Below are 27366 nucleotides of genomic sequence, written 5' to 3' on the forward strand. Positions count from 1 at the left end.
TAGTGGCCGCATGAGGATCAGTAGGGACCCATGGAGTTTAGCTAACTGCCAGGGTAATATGCGATGACACTTTCTCGCTTGCATAGTAGGTTCCTACATGTCTTTGTGTGCCTCTGGGAATTAGATGTCATTTTTGTGTTGAAACCCTTGAGTTAGTATACTTCTAGGTTCTGAGACTTAGAGAGTATTCTTATGCTTTGTGATTTTGATATCCTGTTTGGGACTTGAGATTATCTCCTCAGCACGGTGGGAGTGGACCACTTAGGTACCACGGGGTCGACTGGTAGTGTTTTTCCACTCTTATCATTTGAGATCCATTGAGACATCATGGTTGATGCATCCTTCATGATGGTGGATATGTATCCTTTCACTGATGATTAGCATATGTTAGATTATGTTATCTTATAATTTTATTTGCATGTTAGATTACTTTCTGCATATGATGTAGTATATGTTAGGAGTGACATTCCTATTATGTTAATACCGATGATCTCCTCGATGATTTGGAATGTTATGCACAGAGGGATGGCTAGGGCCTACGATGGTCTAATGATGCTACTAAAGGTTGGGAGGAACCGTGCACTTAGTTTATTATGTTTGATCTTTATGATGGGTGTATATATCTTCTATGATGATGTATCAAGTGTATCATGTGATTATCTTTACTTTGATGTATAATAGATTAGAATAGGATGATGTACCTTATTTCACATATGTATATTCTTTTAAGCTTTTCATACCCTATGACATGTACAGTGGATGATTAAGCATTTAAAAATGTAATGTATAAACATCGTACTTGTCATTGTTATTTCATGTGGTTGTTGTATTAGATGGATTCAATAATGTTAGTTGATTTAGATGTAATTCAACATTAAGGGATCCTTAAAGAATGTAATCTATTATGTTTACTTTTAGATGGACATTGCTATTGCTTCTATTATTGTGTATAAGTTATATGTGGTATTTACTTTCATATATAAAAAAATGCTACCAAACTTAGTGAAATTCTAGGTTAATTCTTTGGATCCCTTGGCGGGGCATTACATTTGGTATCAGAGCCTGAGTTTCTACATTGGGAGCTCTAAGTATTTTGGAACAACTAGAACTTTGAACTCTTAAGTGTATCTTTTAAAACTTGAAACTAGGTGAACTGAAACAGAACTTGAACTGCTACTTGTATATTTTCCATACTTCAACACTTAGTTTTCAAAACTGAAAATTTTACTTAAACCTAAACATAGACAAAACTGAAATTGGACTTAGTCTATTGCAAACATGTGTTTTCTTGATTGTAATAGTACTTTGTACTATTGTAGAATGGCATTTGGGACTAGGTCTTCTGTTGGAGGCCATGGTAGAGGCCGTGGTAGAGGTCGTGGTCATGGCAGAGCTATTAATGTCCATGAGTCTGCCCATGGGGGATCTGCTCATAAAGAGAGTAGAGGAGAGCACGCTAATAAGCAGTAGGAAGAGATCCGTAGAGAGGACCAAGCTGAGTCTGAAGAGGTTGATTTGAGATAGATGATGCAGACTATTCTTGATCGTCTACCTCCTGTTCAAGATCAGCCCAAAGCACATCAGACAGAACAAGAGTATAGACCTAGGTCTAGGAGCCCTTGGAAGGATCATCAGAGGTCCATTGTGTCCACTCAAATCAAGGATATTTCGAGATCCAAGGTCAAGCCTTTCAATGGGAAAGGTTCTAGTTATGTGGCCAAACAATGGCTTATCTCTCTCGATAGGATTTTTGCCATGCAGGATTTTGACAGCAATGTTAAGGCAAGATTTGTGATCACCAATTTGGAGAATTTTGGGGCCACTTGGTGGACAATTGAGGAGAAGAAGCTGGGAATTTATATGAGCAGTGTCACTTGGAAACTATTTTTAGAAAGTTTCTGCAAACGATTCCTACCAGAGGAATGGAAACAACAAAGGGCTGATGAGTTTCATAATCTCAGACCGTACACTATGTCAGTGACCAAGTATGAGCATAAGTTTTATGAGCTCATGTCTTTTTCAAGATTCAGTTAAAATCTAGCTCAGTTGACACAACACTTTATTAGGGGTTTGAATAACCATATAATTGGAGGTGTCAAGGTATTTGAGCCAAAAACCCTCAAGGATGCGGTACGTCAAGCTATCCTTGTTGAGCAAAGTGTCAACCTTGGTCAAGGAGGTTTTGTAGGAGCACTAGCAGCATCAAGATCTAAATGCAACTACAATTTAGTTGGTAACATGAAGCCTTCTTTTTCTAATGGGAAACAGTATCAGCAGCAGTCTTAGCAAACACAACAATAAAAGGGATCAAATTATCAAGCTCAAGGTGGTGGCAGAGGTTCTAACTCCAAGAACAACCACAATGCTGAGCACAATAAAAAAAAATCAACCCAATCAGCCAGCTCAGAGTAGTCAGTCTTTTGTTAGCAGGAACAACTGTTAACAATCAAATGTACCACCTATGGGTAAAGGATCTGGAAGAAATACAGAATTTTTTTTCATGTGGACAGATTGGACATTATGTAGCTCAATGTCCACGGCGAGCACCTCAGTTTTCAGGACATAGGCTTACAGCTTTAGAGTCTATAGTTGGTGATGCAGATAGAGCTCATAGAGTGTTTGCAGTAGTAGATTACCGTCAGGCAAATCATCAGGGAACAGTGGTTGAGATCACAGGTGCGATTCGAGGTATATCTCTTTCAGTATTGTTTGATTCAAGAGCAACAGATTCATTTATTTCACCATCTATAGTTTCTAAGTGTAAGCTGGATGCAGTGAAGCAAGAATATGGTTGGCAAGTGGAACTAGCCTTAGGTATTAAGGTCTCCACAGGTTCTATAGTTCATAAGTGTGAGCTTAGGTTAGGAGGTTTTGATATTGCAGTGGATCTTCAAGTCATACCCCTTGGTTCCTATGATGTGGTTTTAGGCATGGACTAGCTTGGATCTCATAGAGCCAGTATAGATTGCAGGAAGAAGATTATTATGTGCCAAGATGACCAAGGGAATGATGTGAAGTTAGTTGGGATACCGAGGCCTATATCTCTACGGATGATTTTTTCTATGCAATTGAAGCAGAGTTTTCGTAAGGGATGTCAAATATTTTCTATTATGGTAAATGATCTTGATGAGGAAGATCCTATAAGGAAGACTTTAGATCACTTAATTTTTACAGGAGTACGCAGATGTCTTTCCATGTGAGATTCCAGGCATGCCCCGAAAAGGGACATCGATTTTAGTATTGATCTGATTCCTCGAGCGAAGCCTATCTCTAAAGCTCCTTATCGTATGACTACACAAGAATTGGGTGAGTTATGTCTTTAGCTAGTGGAACTTCTGGCCAAAGGGAGCATTCAACCTAGTGTATCACCATGGGGACCTCCAGTGCTCTTTGTGAAAAAGACAGACGGTTCTTTGCGCCTTTGTATTGACTATAGACAGTTGAATAAGGTGACTATTAAGAACAGGTATCTTCTGCCTAGGATTGATGACTTATTTGATCAGATCAAGGGAGCTACAGTATTCTCCAAGATTGACCTTAAGTTAGGATACCACCAGCTTTGCATTAAGGAAGTTGATATTCACAAGATCGCCTTTCGAACTCGCTATGGGCATTATGAGTTTATAGTGGTACCTTTTGGGTTGACTAATGCTCCATTGGTTTTCATGAGTTTGATGAATGGAGTGTTCTGATCTTATCTGGATAGGTTTGTACTTGTGTTTCTTGATGATATATTGATATATTCTAAGACTCAAAAGGAGCATAAGGAACACCTACGATTGGTCTTACAATGTTTAAGAGACAATCTACTTTATGCCAATGCAACTAAGTGTGAATTCTTCAAATCAGAGATTCAGTATTTAGGGCATGTCATTTCAGGTGATGGTATTTCAGTGGATCCTAAAAAGATTCAGGTAATAATAGATTGGCCTACACCAACTAATGTGTCAGAGATTCATAGTTTCATAAGCCTAGCTGGTTATTATCGCAGATTTGTCCAAAACTTCTCTAGGATAGCACATCCTATTACTTCTCTTCAGAGGAAAGGAAAGAAGTTTATATGGACAGAGAAATGCAAGGAAGCATTTCAAAAGCTCAAGGAGCTTTTGACCATTGCACCGATCTTAGCAATACCTGATTCAGAAGGTGATTTCATGGTGTGTACAAATGCTTCCCTATAAGGGATTGGAGTAGTTTTGATGTAGAATGGACGGGTGATTGCATATGAATCATGCAAGCTCAAGGATCGCGAGCTAAATTATCTAACGCATGATCTTGAGTTAGCAATTGTAGTTTATGCTTTGACAAGGTGGAGACATTTCTTGTTGGGGCACAGATTTGAGCTACATAGCGATCATCGCAGTCTTCAGTACATTTTCACTCAACCTAATTTGAATGTTTGCTAGAGATGATGGATGGAATTTTTATGCGAGCATGATTTTGAGGTAAAGTACATTGAAGGTAAGGAGAATGTGGTGGCAGATGCTTTGAGTCAAAGGAGACATGTTACATCATCTATGACTCTTAGTGTGGATTTGAGGAGTCAAATTCTTCAGGCATTTCCTACAGATTCTTGGTATCAAGAAGTGTGCAGAGAGATAGATTCAGGAAGACCTTTGGAAGGTAGGTTTTTAGGCTACGTTTGAGAGTCAGATGGTCTTTTGAGACATTTGGGGAGGATTTATGTGCCATTATTAGATGAGCTTCGCACCTTGATTCTAGCAGAAGTCCATCATACACCTTACTCAGCACATCCAGGTGTCAAGAAGATGCATGCTGATTTGAGACATTTGTTCTTTTGGTCTGGGATGAAGCGAGACATTGCTGATTTTGTGGCTAGGTGTCTTGAGTGTCAGAGAGTTAAGGCAGAACACCAGCACCTGGCTAGACTTTTGCAGCCAAATCTCATTCCTTCATGGAAGTGGGATATCATCTCCATGGATTTCATAGTAGGATTACCTATGACTGTTCGTCGTCATGATGTTATCATGGTCACCATTGATCAATTGACTAAGGTGGCACATTTTTCATCAATCAGGTCTTCCTACACAACAGTTTCTGTAGCTAATGTCTTCATGCGTGACATTGTGAGATTACATGGTATTCCTCGAAAGATCATTTCTGATAGGGATCTTGTATTCACATCCGCATTCTAGACATTGCTACAGTACGAGCTTGGAGTGCAATTAAATTTTAGTTCGGCATATCATCCAGAGATAGATGGTCAGACAAAGAGGGTGAATCAAGTTTTGGAGGATATGTTACGGATGTATGTGATGGATAGGTAGACACATTGGGAGGACTATCTCTACCTAGTGGAGTTTGCTTACAACAACAGGTATCACAGTTCTATTAGCATGGCACCATTTCAGGCATTATATGGACATCCTTGTCATACACCATTGAGTTGGGATAGCCTTGAGGATCGCATCCTATTAGGTCCTGAGATGCTTCGTGATATGGAGCAACAGGTAGTGTGTATCCATGAGCACTTGACTACAGCACAGGATAGGCAGAAAAAGTATGATGATGCACATAGGACAGATAAGCAGTTTGCTGTGGGAGATAAGGTTTTCTTGAGAGTGCATCCGTGAAAGATTTTGATCTAATACGGAAAGGGTTCTAAGCTAGCACCTTGCTTTGTGGGACCATTTGAGATTCTAGAGAGGATTGGTCTGGTTGCTTACCGCCTTGCTCTATCGCCCAACCTAGCTCGCATTCACGATGTTTTCCATGTTTCAGTACTTAGGCAGTATATCCCTGATGTTGTACATGTTCTTGATTGGAATGCATTGCAGGTAGAGGACGGGAAGCTGGCTTTGGAGCCAGTTCGTATTTTGGAGCAGCAAGAGTTGACCCTCAAGGGTCGAACCATCGAGCAGGTAAGGGTCCAATGGGACCCTACTGATGATTCTTCAGCTACTTGGGAGGATGCAGCTAGATTACGGGAGTTATATCCCTACTTGTTTGTAGGCTTCCAAGAGTAAGCCTAACCCAAGGGGGGGTGGATGTAGTGCCTGCCCTCGTTCACATCTTTCTAAACATATTGTTGTTATTATTATCGAACTATGTTAGACTAGTTTTATGGATTAGTGGTATTGTTTTGAGACTATCAGATATTATGTTATGGATTCAGTTGGTATATGATGAGATCATTTAGACTTTAGATTTCATCCACGCATGATGATCATTACATTGCTTTTAGTTATTGAGGATGATTATTTAGATGGTTTATTATCTCATGTGTTTTATTATGGATACTTACCCCATACTTGCATGTGTATGGTGTGCGTGTTTGTTCTTATCGTATGACATTTCTGATGTGGTTAAGGAAGGGAGTCATAGTCACCTGCTAGTTGAGATCTACATGATGTACCACTTCCTGTCATTGCCTATTTAGCTTAGCATTATATATATTGTATGTACGTGCATGGTTTTCTATGCAGGTTGCAGGTACTGGGTATCGACTTCTCTGAATTGCCAGGATGAGCATACCCTATTACACTATCTCAATGATAAGAGAAGGGAGATAAATTCTCAAGTCCAAATCCCAAACCCTTGAACCATTTGTCCTAGTGAGGTAGGACAAGTATCTAGATATTTTACCCACCGAATGTGTCAAATGACATATTTCATGATTTTTAACCCTTTAGACTGATTTTGAATGAATTGTTCTATGATGGGTTTTCATATTTTATCTTGGAGGTCTATGGTGAATTTTTTATTAATTAAGTCTTAATAAATAGATTTAATTAATAAATTAATTATTTGGAGAAAATTAATATAATATTATGATCTTTGATATTTTAATTATAATTAATTAAATGAGAATTAATTGAGGAAAAAGAATTAAATAAAAGAAAATTAGAAATTAAAAAAAATTAATAATAATAAAAGTAATAAATAAATGATAATAATTAAAGTTATAAAAATTAAAATGAAAGTTATAAAAAAATTAAATTAGAGTTATAAGCTTGCCTAGGAGTTAACGCACCTTTTTATTTCTCATATGTCAACAACACGGGGATTAATGCACCAATTAAGCACATGGTGTCTACAACCTTATGACTCATCTAGAAGGTTGGAAAAGACACATGCTTAGCTGGTGACACCTTCTAGTTGTTTCTAAAGACATTCTAGGTGCTTCCTGAGAGCTCTTTATATTCAAGCATTCCAAGAAGCTTAGGGATAGCATTCGGAGAGCGTTTTGGAGCATTGGAGGACTTGAGAACTTTGGAGAAGAGAGGAGCTTGCTCTACGAGTTTTCTAAGGAAGAGCAAATTAGCATCAGAATTCGGGTAGACTCTTGTAATTTTGCTTATGCTATTTCCACATCTTGCACTTCCTATCTACTTCGTGTCTTCCATATGTTTTTTGAGGATTTTCCTATTTTGGTTGTATGCATTCTCAATACGGGTAGTAAAAATTTATTTGAGAAACCTTATATGCATAGATCTGAGGAGATTACAAGGCTAGGATGTAAATTTATAGCCAAATCCATTAGATGAATTATTGGGTAAATTTAGAGATCAAATAGTTTATAGGAAAATTCTGAAAATTGAAACTTTTAAATACATTGTGCATATGTTCATTGTAAAATATACATGTTCATATTTTTAAATCTGCAAATATATATATATATGTTGTGATATTTGATAAAACTCTGCATATATATTTATTTATACACATATACATTTATATCTATATATGTATACATATGTATGTATATATATGTATACATATATATACATACATATGTATACATATATATACATACATATGTATACATATATATACATATATGTACATATATATACATATATATACATATATGTGTATACATATGTATATATATGTATATATATGTATACATATACATATATATATGTATATATATGTGTGTGTGTGTGTGTATGTATATATATGTATACATACATACTTATATATATATATATATATATATATATATATATATATGTGTGTGTGTGTGTGTGTGTGTGTGTGTGTGTATGTATGTATGTATGTATACATAAATATTACGTATACATACATACATACATACATATATATATATATATATATATATGTATGTATGTATGTATACATACATACATACATATATATATATGTATGTATATATATATGTATGTATGTATGTATGTATGTATGTATGTATGTATACATACATACATACATACATATATATATGTATATATATATATATATATATGTATGTATGTATGTATACATACATACATACATACATACATACATACATACATACATACATACATATATATGTATGTATGTATGTATACATATATATATATATATTTAATTGAAAAAGTTGAATGACATATATTGCAACGAGGGAATTTATAAAATTGCATCGCGATTTACGTTTTTAAAGAAAATGTTTAAAAAAAAAATTTATTAAAAAAAAATGATTCGCACATTGCATGTGGGTGGGGAGGGCTGAGCCCGTACCCCCACCTCTGCACTGTGGCAGTGGCCGGCGGCACTGCTGCCACAAGCTTTCCGAGCACTGTTGTAGGACTGCGACAGCAGGCCCGCACGGTACCACTGTGCAGTGGCATTTTTATTATATGCGGTTTCGACTTTGTTAAAACGCATTTTGTGATTTGTTTTCGATTTTTTATAAATGTTGGTATTATATATATATATATATATATATATATATATATAAAAGTATATATGTATATATGGTTATGAACAATTATTATTATATTTAAAAGGTCATTCTTTTAAAAGATAAATGATAATTTGTCAAATATTATAAGTTAGCTTAATTAAACTTAGTTTAATTAAGGTTAAATCAAAGTTTTAATTATGCAATTTATTGAATTGATAATTGATTTTGGAACTCCATAGGAGTCAATTTTGAACAATATTTATATAAACAATATAATTAGAAAATTGATTCTAAGGGTTTTAGGGAGAGACTTTTATCTATCAAACAATTACATGGGCTAGGAAAAACATACAAAATGTTCCTCCATTCATTATCTAAAATTTGAAACGTAAACTGAGACCTTTGCATTTAATTCAAAGATGTAATTTTTAGCAAAACCAAAACATGTACTTGCATTATGTATTCTTTATGCTATTTGTTTTGGGTTTTGGGTTGACTAGTGTTGACTAGTTATAAGACGTCTACCAGAGGCTTGGGGGTTATGATTGTGATATCGTGATGATGTTTTATTTTTGATCTTTATTAACCCAGCCATGGTTATGTGATGGAATTCTCTATGTAATGTTTGTAATTACTGATGGTTATAGCTGAAATTCTTATGTATGAGACATTTGACCTAATTATTTTTGAGTCATCGATCAGTTATCCTTGGTTTATTTTCTAGTCGCCGTGATGGGACTGAAATGTTATTTTATGATGTCATGTTGTGACATGTTTTGACTCAACCATTTTGGAGTCTTCAATTGGTATGATTTGAGATATATTTTGGTTATTGAGAACCAATGGATACTTTGATTATTAGTGATGCTTCAATTGCCAATAGGGAGCTGTTGTGGTCATGATTTTCTATGGATGTTTTCTCATGGAGATTTGATGCCTTGATGTTCTTATTATGGATTATCTTTTATGATTTTGAGATTTATGATTCCATGAGCTTAGGGTAGGTTATCTGCTTGTAGTGTCAGGAAGTGGCTTACAATGGGGGTCGGGGCCCTAAGAGGCTGCCAGGGTAACTCATTGTAAGTTGATTAATAAGTGAAAACATTCACACCTAATACTAACTAAATGAACCTAAAAGATAATTGTTTTGTTCTCGCCCATGCCTTGAGTGCTTGTACAGACTAGGATGAAAGTAGAGAGAACACATGGTTACAACCTTGCATTCCATAGTATGCCTTGTCAATATGAAAGGATACTAGTGGTCGCATGAGGATCAGTAGGGACCCATTGAGTTTAGCTAACTGCCAGGGTAACTTCTACATGATATATGCGATGACACTTTCGCGCTTGCATAATAGGTTCCTACATGTCTTTGTGTGCCTCTAGGAATTAGATGTCAATTTTGTGTTGAAACCCTTGAGTTAGTATACTTCTAGGTTCCGAGACTTAGAGAGTATTCTTATGCTTTGTGATTTTGATATCCTGTTTGGGACTTGAGATTATCTCCTCAGCACGGTGGGAGTGGACCACTTAGGTACCACGCAGTCGAGTGGTAGTGTTTTTCCACTCGTATCATTTGAGATCCATTGAGACATCGTGGCTGATGTGTCCTTCATGATGGTGGATATGTATCCTTTCACTGATGATTAGCATATGTTAGATTATGTTATCTTATGCTTTTATTTGCGTGTTAGATTACTTTCTACATATGATGTAGTATATGTTAGGAGTGACATTCCTATTATGTTAATACCGATGATCTCCTCGATGATTTGGAATGTTATGCACGGAGGGATGGCTAGGGCCCTCGATGGTCTAATGATGCTATTAAAGGTTGGGAGGAACTGTGCACTTAGTTTATTATGTTTGATCTTTATGATGGATGTATATATCTTCTATGATGATTTATCAAGTGTATCATGTGATTATCTTTACTTTGATGTATCATGGATTAGAATAGGATGGTGTACCTTATTTCACATATGTATATTCTTTTAAGATTTTCATACCCTGTGACATGTACAGTGGATGATTGAGCATTTAGAAATGTAATGTATAAACATCGGACTTATCATTATTATTTCATGTGGTTGTATTAGATGGATTCAATAATGTTAGTTGATTTAGATGTAATTCAACGTTAAGGGATCCTTAAAGAATTTAATCTGTTATGTTTACTTTGAGATGGACATTGCTATTGCTTCTGTTATTGTGTATAAGTTATATGTGGTATTTACTTTCATATTTTTAAAAAATGCTACCAAAATTAGTGAAATTCTAGGTTAATTCTTTCGTTTCACAATGGTAAACCTTTAAATGAAATTTGATCCAAGTCTATTCTTAGGGTTTAAGGTTAAATGGGATTTAATTATCCTATGTTGTCTTTCTTTAGGAGTTAGTGCCCTAGATCACTATATAAGGAAGCCTTCTTCCCTCATTTTGACATCCATTATTCTATTAGCACATCAAGCTGTTATCTAAATCTATAAGCTATCATCACTTTCTTATGAGAAAAGTTATTATACACTATCTCATGCATTCAAGCATCCAATTCATTAAGAAGATCCATTGTTAGACATTGAAGAATTCAATCTCTTTGGAGCCCTCTTGTTGAAGATTTCTCTATCCATATTCATACAAGCCTTCTTCTATGTAAAGATACATTCAAGATTCATGTTGAAGATCTAAAGAGATTGATTTGAGACATCTTACATGCATTTCTACATATATTTGGAGCATTCATACTTGTGGATCCAAGGATTTGAATCCTCCGCAAGGATTCCACGTAAGCAAGGTGAATAGTTCCATTTACTTTCTTTATGCATACATTGTTTCAATTATATTTCAATTTTAATTCCAAACTAGGGCTTGACTAAGGAAAACCACCCATCCAACAAACAAAACTATTTTTCTTGTAGATACATGTGTGAAACAGTGAATTGAAGAGTAGATTCAGATACCCTTTTTTGTCGAACTTTTGAGATTTACGAACAAATTTTTATCAGAGCATGAAAGGTCAAGGATGAATTTGTGGGGCACAATTGTAGCCCACCAATAGGATCAAGGTTGACCTCCCTTCAAAAAGAAAAAAATATATCTAGGTTTTCTCTGTCTCAACATTTCCAGTCTAGTACCAGTTATAGAATTCTCTGAAATTGAATACATACATTAGAATTCAGCATTTTTCTACTTCAAGGTGAGTATTTGCCTTTTATCTATTTTAGGAATTAGGCACATATTTCCCCTATGAATAGGAAGAACACTAATTGAGCTTTTTTTCACCCTTTTTCCCCATTGCTTGATCTATTTCTGCATTGAACACTCTCTTGTGTTTAATCAATTTGGATCATTCCTTTTGGAAATTAAGGTTGAGAATAGGTTTCCATTTCCTTCCTATTTAATTTTTTGAACTCGACATGCTTACCCTCTTTTATTTTGTGGAATTAGATTCCCTATTGTGCTTTATGGTGTTATATTTCCTTTCATTTTATTGATTTAGTTTATGCTCTTGCACTTTAAATTTTTAAAAAAAAAATTGCAAAATTTCCTTCAAAATACAAAAATATCTATGTTTTCTTAGTTTATTTCATTTACATTTCATTTTTTTATGAGCTTTATTACTTCTAGTCCTACTTCTAATCTTAGGGTTAGACACAATCATAGACTTATGGGTACCTCTGAGCCTAAGTCTTCTTCTCCTTTCTGTAGGATTCTGGATGAAACTTTGATTCTTTCTGATTCTCATCCTCTTATGGAGCACAACTCTTTTCACTCATATCATGATGAGGATAATGCTTTAAGAGTTCCTCCTAAACAAGTCCAAAAACTTTCAATGGAACTTGATAAAATGGATAATTAGCTTCTTCAAGAAAACCATAATCAAGATTCTATTCAAGCTATAGAGGCTCTTAAGAAATTTATTTGTGATAGTGACCAAGGTGTTAATCTCTTACATGGTATTACTCACCTTGTGCATTCCAATATTAAACCTTTACCTCAAGAAGCTCAAGATTTAGGGTTGTTTCCTCTTGTCACTAGTGTATAACCTTATTCTATTCCTTTCCCTGGTGTTCCTACTTATAGTCCTTCTTTGGTGACTATGATGGTTCCCTCTATTCCTATGAGTATTCCTCCTATGTCCCTTCCTATTTCACATCCTTCTTATCATAATGTTCCTTTTACATATTCTACTCCTATGCCAAATTTAGTTTTTAGTGTTTCTCCAGTTGTTTCTTCTATTCCTATAGCTTTTTACACTTTACCTAGTGTTTCTAATGTTATTATTCCTCCTACTTCTTCTCATGATTGTACAATTATCAGTTTGGCTCAAATTGTGTCCTTTTTACAACAACAACTTGTATCCTTGACTCAAAACAATTTTAGTATCCCTACTTGTGACATGGGAAGTCCTTTGTCTTAGTATATTTTCATACTCTTGTTCCTCAACAAGCGAATATGCCTCATCTTGAGAATTATAATGGTAAGGGAGATCATGTTCATCATGTTAAAACATTTCAAATCCTTTGTAGTGATTATGCTCATGATCATAGGATTTTAGCTAAACTATTTGCTCAAACTTTTCATGACAAAGCTTTACAATGGTTTTATTATTTGACTCCTTATTCTATTCATTCATTTCCTCAACTTGCTAATGCTTTTATTCAATAATTTCAAAACAACATTGACCAGTAAGTGTCTTTGACTGATTTGATTCTTTGTAAACAAAATTCTAAGGAAAATTTGACTGAATTTATTGCTAGACTTAAGCATTTACATGCTAAGATTTCCTATCTTGTTTCTAATATTGATATTCAACATATTTTTATTTCAAATGTGAAAAATTATATTAGAGATAAGATTATGCTTATTGAATTTACTGCTTTTCAATAACTTTGTGTAGTGCTTCATCATTATCAATTACAAGAGATTCAATTTGAGAGCACCACTCTAATGGCTCCTATTCTTGTTGATAAAAGTGATGCTTCTCCTAATCCAAATAAAGTTCAAAAATTTAACAACTATGTCAAGATAAATAAACAAGAAAATGCAGTTGTTGATCAAGTTGATGTTGCATCTCATAATATCACTTATGCATCTACTGCTTTTCGATTGAATCATACATTTACTCCTCTCTCTAAATATTTACATTCTATTATGAATAGGTTGTCAATTACTAATATGATTACTTTACCTCCTATTCATCCTCTTTTACCTACTATAATGGTGGCTAAATCTTTTGTTCTGAAAGCATTTTGTCAATATCATCACCAGAATGGTCATGATACTAAGAAGTGTTATTCTTTAAAACATAAGGTTCGGGACTTCATTGATTCTAATGCTTTATCTGTTGATAATTTTGATAGTACTAGGAATAAAAAAAATTCTCCTCCTAATCAAAACTTGTAAATCTATATGAATCCTTTACCTACACATGATACTAATACTATTGCTCAACCATCTCCTATGGATATTGTGTATGATTCAAATATTGATGATCTTACTCATATTGTTAATCAAGTGGAGCATGTGGTTCAATCTGTATCTCCACCTCAACCTCAACTTCCACTTCAATCTCAAGTTTTAGCGTTACCTCATCTGAAACCTAAAAATTAAAGCCTCAACCAAAACTTTGACAACAACCTAAGCAAAAATGACCTCATAAACTTTTGATTACCTTTGATGATTCTGAGATTATTAAAGCTCCTGATGGTCCCCTTTACATTTATTCTAAGATTTTTGAGACACCCACTTGTGGTTGTCTTGTTGATTCTACCTCCTTAGTCAATATTATTACAGAAGAAAATATTTTTATGAAAGGTTTTCAACATGATTTTTATGATACATCGGATGTGTGGATTCAAACTTGTAATGGTTTTCTTTATCCATCATTTGGTTCTATTAATTTACTGGTTGAACTTTGTGGAAAAATTTTGAACACTACCTTTGTTGTTGTTCATACTTCTGATCAATATCAAGTTAAGCTTGCTTTACCATGGTTAAATGCCATGCATGTTGTTGCTTCATCTATTCATAAATATCTTTAGTTTTTTTATGATGATGAAGTGAAGATGGTTAATCATAGTTTATATCATAATTTTAGGCCCAAGGATGTTGCTACCATTGACTTATTTTGGCCTTCTCTACCTAATTCATGTCTTTCTTGACCTAATTATCTTTTCCATTCATATCAAGCCTATAAGCATAGTAAGATTCTTGAGTTAAGTTTACCTCCTAGGGATCTTAACCATGGTCTTTTGCCTTCACCTTCCATACCTCTTTTATCTATGGCTTCTGCATATGTTAATCAAGCACCCCCTGTTGCTTGTCAGTCTGCTGATAATTCTCTTAATCCTTCTAAAGAACATATGAAGGATCCTATAGTTGTTCCTCCTAGTTCTCAACACATTTCAAGTAAGGAAAAATGTAATCAATATACTAACGAACATCGTAAGAAGCATTGTGCTCAAGCTAAAGCTCATAAATCTTTGCCTTCTTTGGATAAAACTATGCATGATATGTTAGAAGAAGAAGTTGTTACTAATAATGATGTTAAGTTGCATGATTCTAATTATTCTATTCGTGTCTTAGATCCTATTTTGATTAATTTAGATGAAGAAGATACGCTTGATGATACTGATGATGTTAATGATGAATATGAAACTATTGGCATTGATGTTGTTTTACCTAATATGCTTTCCTTACAATTCACACTTACATCTAGTATTGAACATTGTGATTCTCAAGAGGATCCTTGTTTGGAATTGGTTATCATTCCTACTATGTTGGATATAGTCTCTCTTGCAAGTTACCCACCTTCCCTAAATGGTATACAATGAGATGGGGAGAGTAGGTGACATGCTTAATTAGATTTTCCTTTATGGTAGCTTTTTTTGTGTGTGTGTTTTTTGTATTTTGTTTCTCTCATGATGTGTTTAAATTTTGTTAGATTCTATTAAATGATTTTTGTTGCTTCATTGGTACAAAGTGATAAAAGAATAGAACCTTTTGTATTATTCCTCTATATGTATCTCTATTCTTCCATATGTTATTTCATGTTATTTTGTAATTGTGCTATTGTTCATACATGTTTTCTTGTGTAATCCACTTAGATCTGTGGCTTGGTAGCATTGAATCTTTTTGGTCTAGGTCATGGTCTGAAAAGATTCTCCTTTGTATCTCTTATGTAATCTTTCCTCCTTTGTGATTATAGTTCTACTTTCTTTGGGGAATGATGTCAATTCATTTGCAATAATGTTATATATATTACCTTATGATCATACTAACCCCATAGTAGGTAGATCCCTTCTATGTTTTTTGTATGTTTATGTGCTATTTCCCTTGATTTGTCTTCATCTAGGAGCATTTTGTAGTAGGAAATGTAATCAGTGGAGTTATTTATGTTTTTGTTAAAGCCATTGCTCCTATTAAAGTGTTAACAATGACTTTAATATGGGGGCATACATTCTACTCACTTATTGCACACACGCATTTTTTAATACATAAATATTATTTTTCAAGATACTTTTTCTCCCTTTTTGGATTAGTGACTAATCCTTAAAGTATGGATTTATATTTTAGGATCTCTTGATCCCTCTAGTTTCAAAAATTGTTGATCCCTTAAGGTCAAAGGTGTCCTTAATATTGGATCTTTTTTGGTTTTACTCTTATAGAATAGAATATTCTTGAGGCTAAATCCTTGATGGGTTGACTAGTGAGTAGCCACATTCACTAGGTGGTTCAATTCCATCCTTTTAGTTGTGCAGTTTCTTTATGTGGTTCATAATGAGACATAAGTTCTTATTGGGCGAGATAATCACACTCTTTTTAATTTTTCCTCTTTTCTAGAGATGTCTCTCTTATTGTGATCTTGGAGTTGACAAAGACTTGAGTCTTTGGGGACTTGAGGATTTCTTTTTCCCTTTGATTTTAATAAGATTATATTTTTTTTACGATCTACTTTACCAAGAGTTTGCATCGATTCCATACTCTTGCTAAAATGGAGGCTTAATACATCATCTTAAAATAGAAGCACTTCCATGTTAAGAGTGTTTATCCCTTTGAGTAAGTGGTTTGGGGTCATGTTAAGTACCTTGAATGGGTCTATGCATGTATCTGGCTATTTTCCCCCTATTTTGCTTATCCCTCTCTATTTCTAGCCTATTTCTAACAAACTGCACTATGAAACTGAGGACTTTGGCCTCTAGGTCAAGGACCACCTTCTGGGTCAAGGTCAACCTCAACCCTAACCTAGGTCAAGGATGACCTTGACCTTGACCTAGGCCAGGGTCAACCTCGTCCTTGACCCTAGGTCCTATTTTCAATTTACAAAAGTTTTTGGGTTCTTGGGCTTCAAAAATTTTCTTTTCCTACTCCTGAGTCGATTATTTTAGGTTTTAGAATGTTACACCTTTAAATGACTTTTAATCTAGGTCTATTCTTAGGGGTTATGGTTAAATGAGATTTAATTCTCCTATGTCATCCTTCTCTAGGAGTTAGTGCCCTAGATCACTATATAAGGAAGCCTTCTTCCCTCATTTTGACATCCATTATTCTATGAGCATATCAAGCTATTATCTACATATGTAAGCTATCATAACCTTCTTATGAGAAAATTTATTATACACTATCTCATGCATTCAATCATTCAAGCATTCAAGTGTTCAAGCATCCAATTCATCAAAGAGATCTATTTTTAGCCATTAAAGAATTCAATCTCTTTGGAGCCCTCTTGTTGAAGATTTCTCTATCCATATTCATCCAAGAATTATTCTATGCAAAGATACATTCAAGATTGGTGTTGAAGATATAACAACATTTATTTGAGACATCCTACAAACATTTCTACATATATTTCGAGCATCCATGCTTGTGGATCCAAGAATTCAAATCTTCTACAAGGATTTCCACATAAGCAAGGTGAATAGTTCTATTTACTTTTTTTATGCTTAAATTATTTCAACTATATTTCAAGTTTAATTCCAAACTAGGGTTTGACTAAGGCAAACCCCACATCCAACAAACAAAACAAATTTTCTTGTAGATACAAGTGTGGAACAATGAATTGAAGAGAAGATTTTGATACCCTTTTTCATTGAACTTTTGAGATCCACGAATGAGATCTTCATCACAGCAAAAAAGGTCAAGGATGACTTTCTAAGGCACAATTTTACCATGCCAACAAGGTCAAGGTCTACCTCCCTTCAAAAAGTAAAAAGATTTTTGGGTTTTCTCCGTCTTGACATTTCTAGTGTAGAACATGTTGCATAATTCTCTGAAACTAAATACACACATTAGAAATCAAAATTTTCCTACTTCAAGGTGAGTATTTGTCTTTTATCTATTTTGGGATTTAGGCACATATTTCCCCTATGAATAGGAAGAACACTAATTGAGCTTCTTTTCACCCTTTGTCTCCATTGCTTGATCCATTTCTACATTGAGCACTCTCTTGCATTTAATCAATTTGGATCATTCCTTTTGGAAATTAGGGTTGAGAAGAGGTTTCCATTTCCTTCCTATTCACCTAGAAACCCTCCAATGAGAAGGTAAAACTGGGGTGGGGATAGTACCCAAAAATCTTCAATACTAGAGTTGTAAAGTGTGGCCTATTATGGCTACGAAGTTTTGATCATGAACTATGATCTCCCCTGTGAAAGATTTTCCTTTTTAAAGACTTACAAGATTTTTAGGTTTCACCTTGATTAAAGGATTTAAACTCACAAGTAAGCACTCTATTAGGAGATTTACAAAATCTTGTTAGGACTACTTTGTTAAGAGATTTACTCTGTATCACCTATTAAAATGATTAAGCACCTGATCCTTCGGTTAGCACCTTGCTTCTTGATCTCATATCTCATCTTAAATGGTTATCTCTTGATCCTCCTAATCAGATCTATCTTCTCTATCCTTTCACTATTTATCTCCATTCTTCTTAAACAAATTTTGCATTGTAGTTCCATAACTTAGCCATCATTTCCACCATGACATTTTCTCTATTCTCTTAGCATTCCTCTCCTTTGCATTCATACTCCTCTTTGTATCCTTCTTCGCATGCATACCCCCCCTTAGTGTGTACCTCTTTAAGTAGGCATTATGGAGATGGGCTAAGTCATAATCAACAGTTGTGGTTGAACCTTATTGCTGCCTAACTCTTCCCTTAATCTGATTGGCTACATGTAATGGCATAAGGATTTGTAATATGACTAGATCCTTATTTTTTAATATTGAAAATTCATGTTCATGTTGGCCAAAATGGTTTACATAGAGGTTTGTGCCATAACAAATGTCTATGTGAAAGACTAGTAACTTGACATCAATAGACTTTGATGCTCAATCACCACTATGCTCTTTATATTAATACTTGACTTTTGAATGGCTTGAAACTTACTCTTGCTCAACACCTAAATCACTCGGCACACACTATTTTCTTGACACTCAAGTGACTCGACACACATTCACTACTCGACATATACTAGTGTTTGACACTAACTATCATATTACTCAACATGTATTGTCTAGAGGCTTATACTCAACATACACTATGAACTCAGCTTGCACTGTTCTTTGCTAGATAATGACTAAGTCACTACTTTGTCAAAACCATAATGAGATTAACACTTTGCATCATTTGGAGTATCTCTAAACTATTTCCAAAATTGAGAAACACACACCATGGTTTTAAGAATTTATTCTTGAGGGAATATTTCATGAATCTCACTTGAAAGTTGGTAGGAAATAGACTTCACATTTTCACTAATAGATTTAACAGTCCTGTCAAAATATTCCTTTCTAACTGGTAATACTCTATCTCTCTTGTTTGTACTAGGTTGATGAGTTAGTATTTGACATTCTTTTACAAACACACATAACTCATTTTTTTATTTGAATCCTAAAAATTTCTCAGCATGATGCAAATTTGTAATTATCTCAGACTTGGAAGAAAAATGGTATGAATTGTGGGATCTAAATACAAAGCATCTAGAGCCATGCATTTCATTTTATGTAAATCACTATACTAATGAATATACATAGTTCTATCATGGGCTTCCTTAACAAGTTTGTTCATTAAATCTAGCATGGGGAGTGTTGGAGTTCTTTCTGGTAAGGAACATATCAAGTGGATTTAAAACCTGATACCAGGAAACAAAGAACAAGGGCAAGCCTAAGGAGTAGCTAAATCTTATTTACAGCTAGGCTAAATCTTGGTTCTGGGCCAACATTAACAGAGTCATTAGGACTCACTTCACTTTAGGTTTTGTAGGACCAAGGTGAGAAAACCCTAGGGATTAGTCTTATTAGCCTAATATTTTTCTATACAAGACTATCCTATATAGTAGAAAAGGTTAATATTTTTCTATGATTTGCTGATAAAATTCCTAATAACAGTAACTAATTACAACCAAAAAGTAACAACAAATAAGAAATGACCAACACTTTTAGTTCTTCAATACATAAAAAGGTAAATTGATTTGTTTGTTATGGATGTTTTGCAACTAAGTGAATCAACAATGTACTCTTGAAATTTTAAATTGACCAATGTCTTATCCATTGGGATATAGGGTCAAAGATTAATAGATTTGGACCTTTTTAATCAACTTGTGATTAAAATTGTCAATATTAAACTTTAAGTTTCATTCTGATTATCATCCTTTTCATAAAACCTAAATCTTACCCATTACAAAAAGCAATTACCCAATTCTTTGAATTAGCAACAATTAGTAAAAGATATACAACTTGTGTGAATTCCATTAAACAAAATAAAGCTTGTTCATTCAATCCCAAGACTATAGATGTATGAGAAAGGAGACAAAACTTTAAAGATAATGATAGTTAAGGAAAAATCCTCCTTAAGATCTTAATGATGCTAACAGAAACTCATATAACTCAGAGACAAAGCATAAATCCCAAATATTCACTTTTTATATTCAAATATGCAATTACTAAACTCATTCACATAACCATAGAAAAAAATGGATGGAGTGCAAAATAATACATGACACATGAAAAATTCTACAGATAACTGACCTCTACTCTTCATCTTGGAAATCCATATATAGGAATGCAATAAGCTACAGATGAGAGGAGGACATGTCAAAAAGTTACTGGATACAAAAACTTTGGAAGAAGGGAACAAAAAGGTATATAGAACATTCTTCCAAAATATCAATCAAAAAAAGAGAAGTAGATGAGGTAGTAAAAGAACATTTATGTTGAGCCTTTGATTTTTCTCTTGCTTGTCCTTTACTGACATGTATGCAAAATATCTCAACTACTTCCTGTTGGTAGAGTTTTAATTTCTCCTAATGCTTCCCATACATATATTTCCCTTTTGGTGGGCCACTCTATAGTTTTTACCTCTTGCAAATCCTAAGTAGCCTTTTGTCCACCTAGCATCCATGACTGCTTTGGATTCAACAATAAACTTATTTTAATCTATTTTTGCCTTAAAAAGAGAATCAATCAATTTATTATATGGGGCATCTGAAATGTCTTCAAAAATTGATACTATAGCCACTTGGGTCAAAATATTATCAAAAGAAGTTGACCACTCTTTCTAGTCCATGACTGTGCTAGTAGTATCGAAAATTGATGGTATGCAGGGTTGTATTCCCTGAGATAAAACATTCAATTTTCCTTTTAGAATTTATAATTTTCTAGTGAAGAAACCCATCAATTCCTTTACTAGTTCTAGGCCCTCCTTCACTGTAATTATTTTGTTAGGCAGATATGGCTTTTTAGCCATTAATACAATAAGCCTCTCCAGAAATTGAATATATGGCCCCCCAAGATTAAATATGGGTGATAGCCATGATAGTGCTTCATTATAAAACTGCTCAACACTTTGTAAAGCAACATACAAATAATGAGCCTGTTGAGACATGCTTTTTAGCACTTCAATCCTATGCCTCATCATATTTTTAAGGACAATTGTGCTTATATCAACTCCCTGCTGAGTAGATGGAGCATCAATGCTCATTCTTCTTGGTTCTAATATCTCTTCTTCCACCTCCTCTATTTGTATCAAAGCCTTTGTATCTTTAGTTGGCTATTGTTGACTTACAAATTCCTCCCTTTTTTCTGCAACAATTGTTTGCTCTACCTGTGTAAGTTTCTCTCTAAGAGATGCAACTTCATTTTCCAATGCTTGAATTTTGGCCTCAAACTCTACAATTCTCTCTTTATATATATGGTTGCTTCTAAGCTCATCTTCATAGAGCTTCCTAACATCAATATAATCATGTATGGATTTAGATAATCTGGTCTCCATCTCCTCTACCTTGGATTCATTCATAAATGAAGAATGTTTCAATGCTTTAGAAATCTTTGTGCTAGAGGTACCTTGTAGAGTCCATACGATCATATTACCCTACTTTGTGCTCTGCACATCCATTAACTTAGGCTTATTTGAGGAAGGATCCATACTCCATACTACGAAGGATTTGGTATCAATGTTGAAACCATTCCCTCTCTTCAATCCATCTGCACCAATTGCCTCATATGAAATGACACTCTCCTGCATCCTTATCTAATCAAGCATAAATGCTTGCTCCAGATCCCATCTTGGTACCAATACATACCACTTCTCTATACTAAATCTTTGGCCTCCTCTAGAGTCATTACTTCACTCTAAGGGTCATAGGCCTGCAGCTTCTCAATAAGTTCCATATTTTTCTCATTAGACTCTCCAGGCTTCATCTTCAACACAAGTTCACTCTATTTTATTTTATATAGGAAGCTCTTGAATTAAATGGACTTGATGAACTCATCATCCTCTAAGAATTGTTGAGCTTGGATGATCCTATCATCTAGCCTTGTTGCTGTTAATTCCAAGTCTGTGAGAGTGTTTTCTACTTCATTTATTCTATTTTCTAAATAATTTTGTCTTAAGTCAGCAAAGTACTGACTATTCCCTGGAAAAAAATGTAATTTCCTCTACTTTACTTCAAGAGGGATATGGACAATCTTTTGTCTTTTGTTTCCTTTTTCCATCCATGATGTCTGAGGTACATCATTTTCTTCTATTTCAAAGGTTACATCAGGTTTAGGGCTATCAGGGAAGACCCTGTCTTCTTCTCCTATTGGGCCCTCTAGCATTTTAGCCATGATCTCAACATGGTCTACAACCATCTTCCTAATCCTTTGTGGATAGGGGATATCCATGTAAAATCCCAAGAATTGGGGATCTGCTCTTTTCAATTCCCTTTCCACCCCTCAAACATCATCAAGTTTTGCTAGCTTGTCAGTTGCCTCACCCTCTACTACTATATTTGGAATGATATCCTCATGAGGGAATTCCTTGGTGCTTGGTAGTACATAGTTTCTCATCTCTTTAAGGGTGACCCTCATCTAATTATTAGGGTCATACATTTTGTGGATAAATTATAATGATGGAGGAAAGAATGGATTTGATCCAAAGCCTCCTTGCCAATTGTAAAATCACCAATCCTAAAGCATCTACACAAAAATGTCCCTTTATGTACTTTGGGTCCCAAGTATTCCCTATTGACCATAAACAATTGCCAGATAAATTCAATTATACCTAACCTAGGAGGGATAAAGTTAGGTAGTATATGGAGTGGTTGAGGACAACCATAGACTCTCATTAAAGAAAAAATGGGAAATAAAAAGATGTCTCCCCAATTATGGTCAAGTCTCTTTGCTTTAAGAAGTAGGGCTGGTTTCAAAAGACCTTTTAGAATATCTAGTGCCCTAAAATACCGCAGATCTAACATTTTCATAATTACAACACTAAAATTATTGAAAAATGAAATAGAATCAGAAAAATGATGATTGCTATCCCATACCCATGTCCACAGCTGCACTAGTAGAGGTCCATTTGCATCAGAAGTATGGTCAATGAAGTCAGAGATGGTATATCCTATATTTCTATAAAGGATTAAGTGCATCAATAGAGAATAATGAAAGAAAGTAAAATCCTTTAAATCTCCACTCTAAGCTCTGGCAATGTTTTCTTTCATAACCTCCAAAATATGATTAACATAGTCATATTCCCCACCATGGTAGGAGTCTTCACCATGGTAGGAGTCTTGTACATCTCTTATAATTATGAATTCTACTCCATATACCATATCAGTTCCATCCTTGCCAACCACCTTATGGACACCATACACAATTTTAACAAAATAATTCTTAAATTTGTCTAGTGGCATCATCTTTTCCACCTTCTTAGGGTAATCTCTCACATTCTTTAAATCCATGGGAATATGTGGTAGCATGGATTTCCTAGTATAGGCCTTGGTGTTTGCCTCAAATTTCCTCTATAGGTCTTTCAAATCCATAGGCTCAACCATAGCTCCATCCAATCCAAAGGCCTCAAGAAATGACTCTCGGTCTAGAGTGCAGAGTATAGTTCCATCTCTCCTGTAGAAAGATTTCATGGCTGGATTATAGCATCAAAATAAAGCCTTAATTAAGTCTACATCTCTAAAAACTTATGGGAAAATCAGCTTGGCAAGATTTTTTTTCCATGGGTTGCACACAGGAACCTTCTTCTCCCTGTTATGATAGAAATATTTGAAAAGTTCTAAACTAGTAACACCAGGCCATATAACATCTCTATAGAGGGCATATGGATCGATAAAAGCTTGATCGTCTGCAACATTAGCATTGGAAGATCTAGGGAACAATTTTATTCACTCTTCTACAAACCTATTAGGTTTCCTCTGTTTGGTTTTCCCCCCTTTAGAGGTTGAAGGTTTTGTTGTTCCCATATCTAAAACTTGAATCTCTTCTACTTCTTTGTTAGAAATTTTTATATTGTGTTTATGTATTACAAGATATGGAAATTGATTTGATCTTCAAAAACTCTTATAATAACAATCTTGAGAGTGTTGAAACCTCTGAAACTGCTCAAAATCTCTTTTAGCAAATAACAAACTATAATTGTGAAGTTGGAAAATCTTTGCAAATTAATATACACAAATCAACATTCACTTTGCATTGATTTTAGCATGCTCAAAACATAATATCAACTTCATTTTGTCAACTCAGAGGAGCGTCACCATTACTACCCAACTATGCACTTTTTGTACTATACTCAATTCTCATTGGTCGAGAAGTTTACTATTTGATTCCAGCTTGGAAAAGTGACTTAACACTTTAATGTCAAAGCAGGGCCTAAAATGCTCCGACACTAACTGATGAAAATACCCTTCATATCATCTTATTGTTGTAGAAATGGTTTCTTGATGTTATGAAAACCCTTGAAAAACCCTTGTTGACTAGTCAGGACCAATGACAAAGCCCTTCTACAATCTTACGATCTCTTCATTGTCACAATATTGGCACCGACTTTTCCTTTCTCTACAATCTCTCAAAAAATGGCTTTGCAGCATCGTAAGTTGACTGCTTTCCACCATACAATCTTATGATCATGGTCTCACTTGCTATTTCGTAACATCATCGGTTACGTTTAGAACTCATATGATCCTTCGATAATAGTTAACCCTTTGCACTTTATCATCTCAATTATTATAAATTTCATGTGTGATCTTACGATCATAGCTCCATCGTATCATCAGATCATACTTTGTTTTGTCATGAAATCTTACGATGAGCCATTCATTGTAACATCGGATATCATCATATGCTACTTCAAAATATTATAACACTTTCCTTGGTCCCACTGACCCTGACTAAGCACACACCTGGTCTCCGTACCTCTAATTTGACCAATGAAAAATTGGACACCTATCTGCCAACACATCATCATCATTGCTTACCTTTGACATCTTTACAATCTTACAACCACCGACTTCTCGCAATATCACAACAATCCATTATATCTTTCACGATCCTACGATATACATTGCTTTGTAATATTGTGGCGCCCATTTTCACTGCTCCCAATACCATGATGACCTTCCTTACCATAACATTAGAGAAAGCTGCAACAAACCAATTAAGTTGAGATATGATCATACAACACAAAGGAAATTGTATGATCGAGAAAACAAATTTTAAGATTGGGAGACCTAAAACCCTTGCTTGCGACACTCCACTAACCCCCTTATCATAGCATTGAATGAGACGATGTATAAGTCAACATGAAAAACCACTCATTTATAAAACCTAGGGCTAGGGCTTAGACTCTAGTCTCATAAGGATTTCTACAATGTAGGACAAAAATGAAAACCTAGGGCACTGAAACCACTTGGGATACCAATAAAATAATCAAACTAGGGAAAAATTGCTAGGGTTTTCTAAAAAAGACAACAAGAAAATACAACCCTAACAATCACAATAAAATTAAGTATTTTCACCATAAAATCTTGAAAACTAGGCTCAGTGAAAATAGAAACTATCAAGAAGAAGACTAGCTAAAGTTAACACACTCTCTATACCACTTAACTTATTTAATAGATTAGGAGATTTGTCTATTGTGAGGCATCCCTCATATATTACTCCAATCAAGGATTGATATTATGTTCAAACGTGCTCTACTAGTCCATGCAAAGAGATCCATATGATCTCAACATCCTTGAGAAGCTTGTTTCCTATTGTTACTCCCTCAAAAGAAAATCTTGAATTCTACAAAAAGTTTAGGACTTTTGTAGAAGTAGGAGTGGAGCTCACGAGGTCAAGCCATACTAATTATTCCCACTTTTTGGCCAACTTTGACACTTAAATAGATATTTTAAAACAAACTTTGTTTTTAGATGTGTATTACTAAAAAACCATAAAGAATTTGAAGATGATGTAAACTAGTGATTTTTTGAATTTTCTTTCTAATTTCTAACAAAAAAATTTAATTTTTAAAAAAAATTCATTTGAAGTCTATTTTTCCATCTCCTTTAAGAAGTGGTTTGTATGAAAATAGGCATTTTCAAAGAGTGATGGGTCATTTGATCAAGATATCTTCTTTTAAAATATAATAATAACAAAATTATTTCTAGGCTAGAATAGTAACATCAATATCTAGCAAGTTTAGTTTTTTTTGTTCAATTTCATTATAAATTATAGATTTTATTTAGTGGAAAAGTGACACCAATGATAATTTGGACATAGGTTGTTTCTTTATCAATATAATTGATTTGTATTTATCGAAATAAAATTTTTCTTGGTTTTCTACAAAGGTAACACACATACCTTTGATGGACAAATTTTTGAAATTTTGTATTCTCTCATTTTTTATTTTTTTGGAAGCTTCAAATTGAGATTTGTGAAATGGCTAGACAACCTATATTTAATAAAACTAAAAATAAAACATCATGATAAACACAGTATATACTAAAAATATAGTCATTGAAAATATTATTCAAAGTACAACAATTTTCTATATTTAGTATCTGAATATGGACCTATTTAGCCCTTGTTTAAGCCCTCAAAATGGAGAAATTTGACAAAAATTTTTAGTAAGTTAATAAAAATTTCAATTTTGGGACCTTCGAATGAAGCCCTTGGAGAGGCTTCGAATGAATGAAGCCTCCTAGGGGCTAATTTGGGTGACCCCAAGGGCGATTCAAATGAACCCCCTTGGCCCACTTTTCAACCACCTATTGGCTCTAGGGGCTTTGTTCAAAGCCCCTTGTGGTGGTTGGCAAAAGAGGCTTCGAATGAAGCCCCTAGAAGATGATTTTTCCACTTTTCATCTAATTTCTTCATGATGAAAAGTGGGAACCATTATTATGGCCTCACCCCATGAATTAGATCTTCAACTTTTGACATTATAGGAAAATCACTTATAATCTTAT

General features: G+C 34.4%; 1 protein-coding gene across 1 annotated transcript in view; it reads left to right on the forward strand.

Moving 5' to 3' along the window:
• LOC149560818 (uncharacterized) overlaps positions 1-27366 on the forward strand; it is a 155592-nt gene that overhangs the window by 73374 nt on the left and 54852 nt on the right. The window contains exons 2-3 of the mRNA XM_089827689.1: positions 2527-2688; positions 8510-8577. Of these exons, the coding sequence (XP_089683815.1) occupies positions 2527-2688; positions 8510-8577 (230 nt within the window). The remainder of the gene's footprint in view (positions 1-2526; positions 2689-8509; positions 8578-27366) is intronic.

The sequence above is a fragment of the Cupressus sempervirens genome, chromosome 4 (genome assembly GCF_028749045.1).
Source record: "Cupressus sempervirens isolate cs-2001-9-10 chromosome 4, ASM2874904v1, whole genome shotgun sequence".
Lineage (NCBI taxonomy): Eukaryota > Viridiplantae > Streptophyta > Pinopsida > Cupressales > Cupressaceae > Cupressus > Cupressus sempervirens.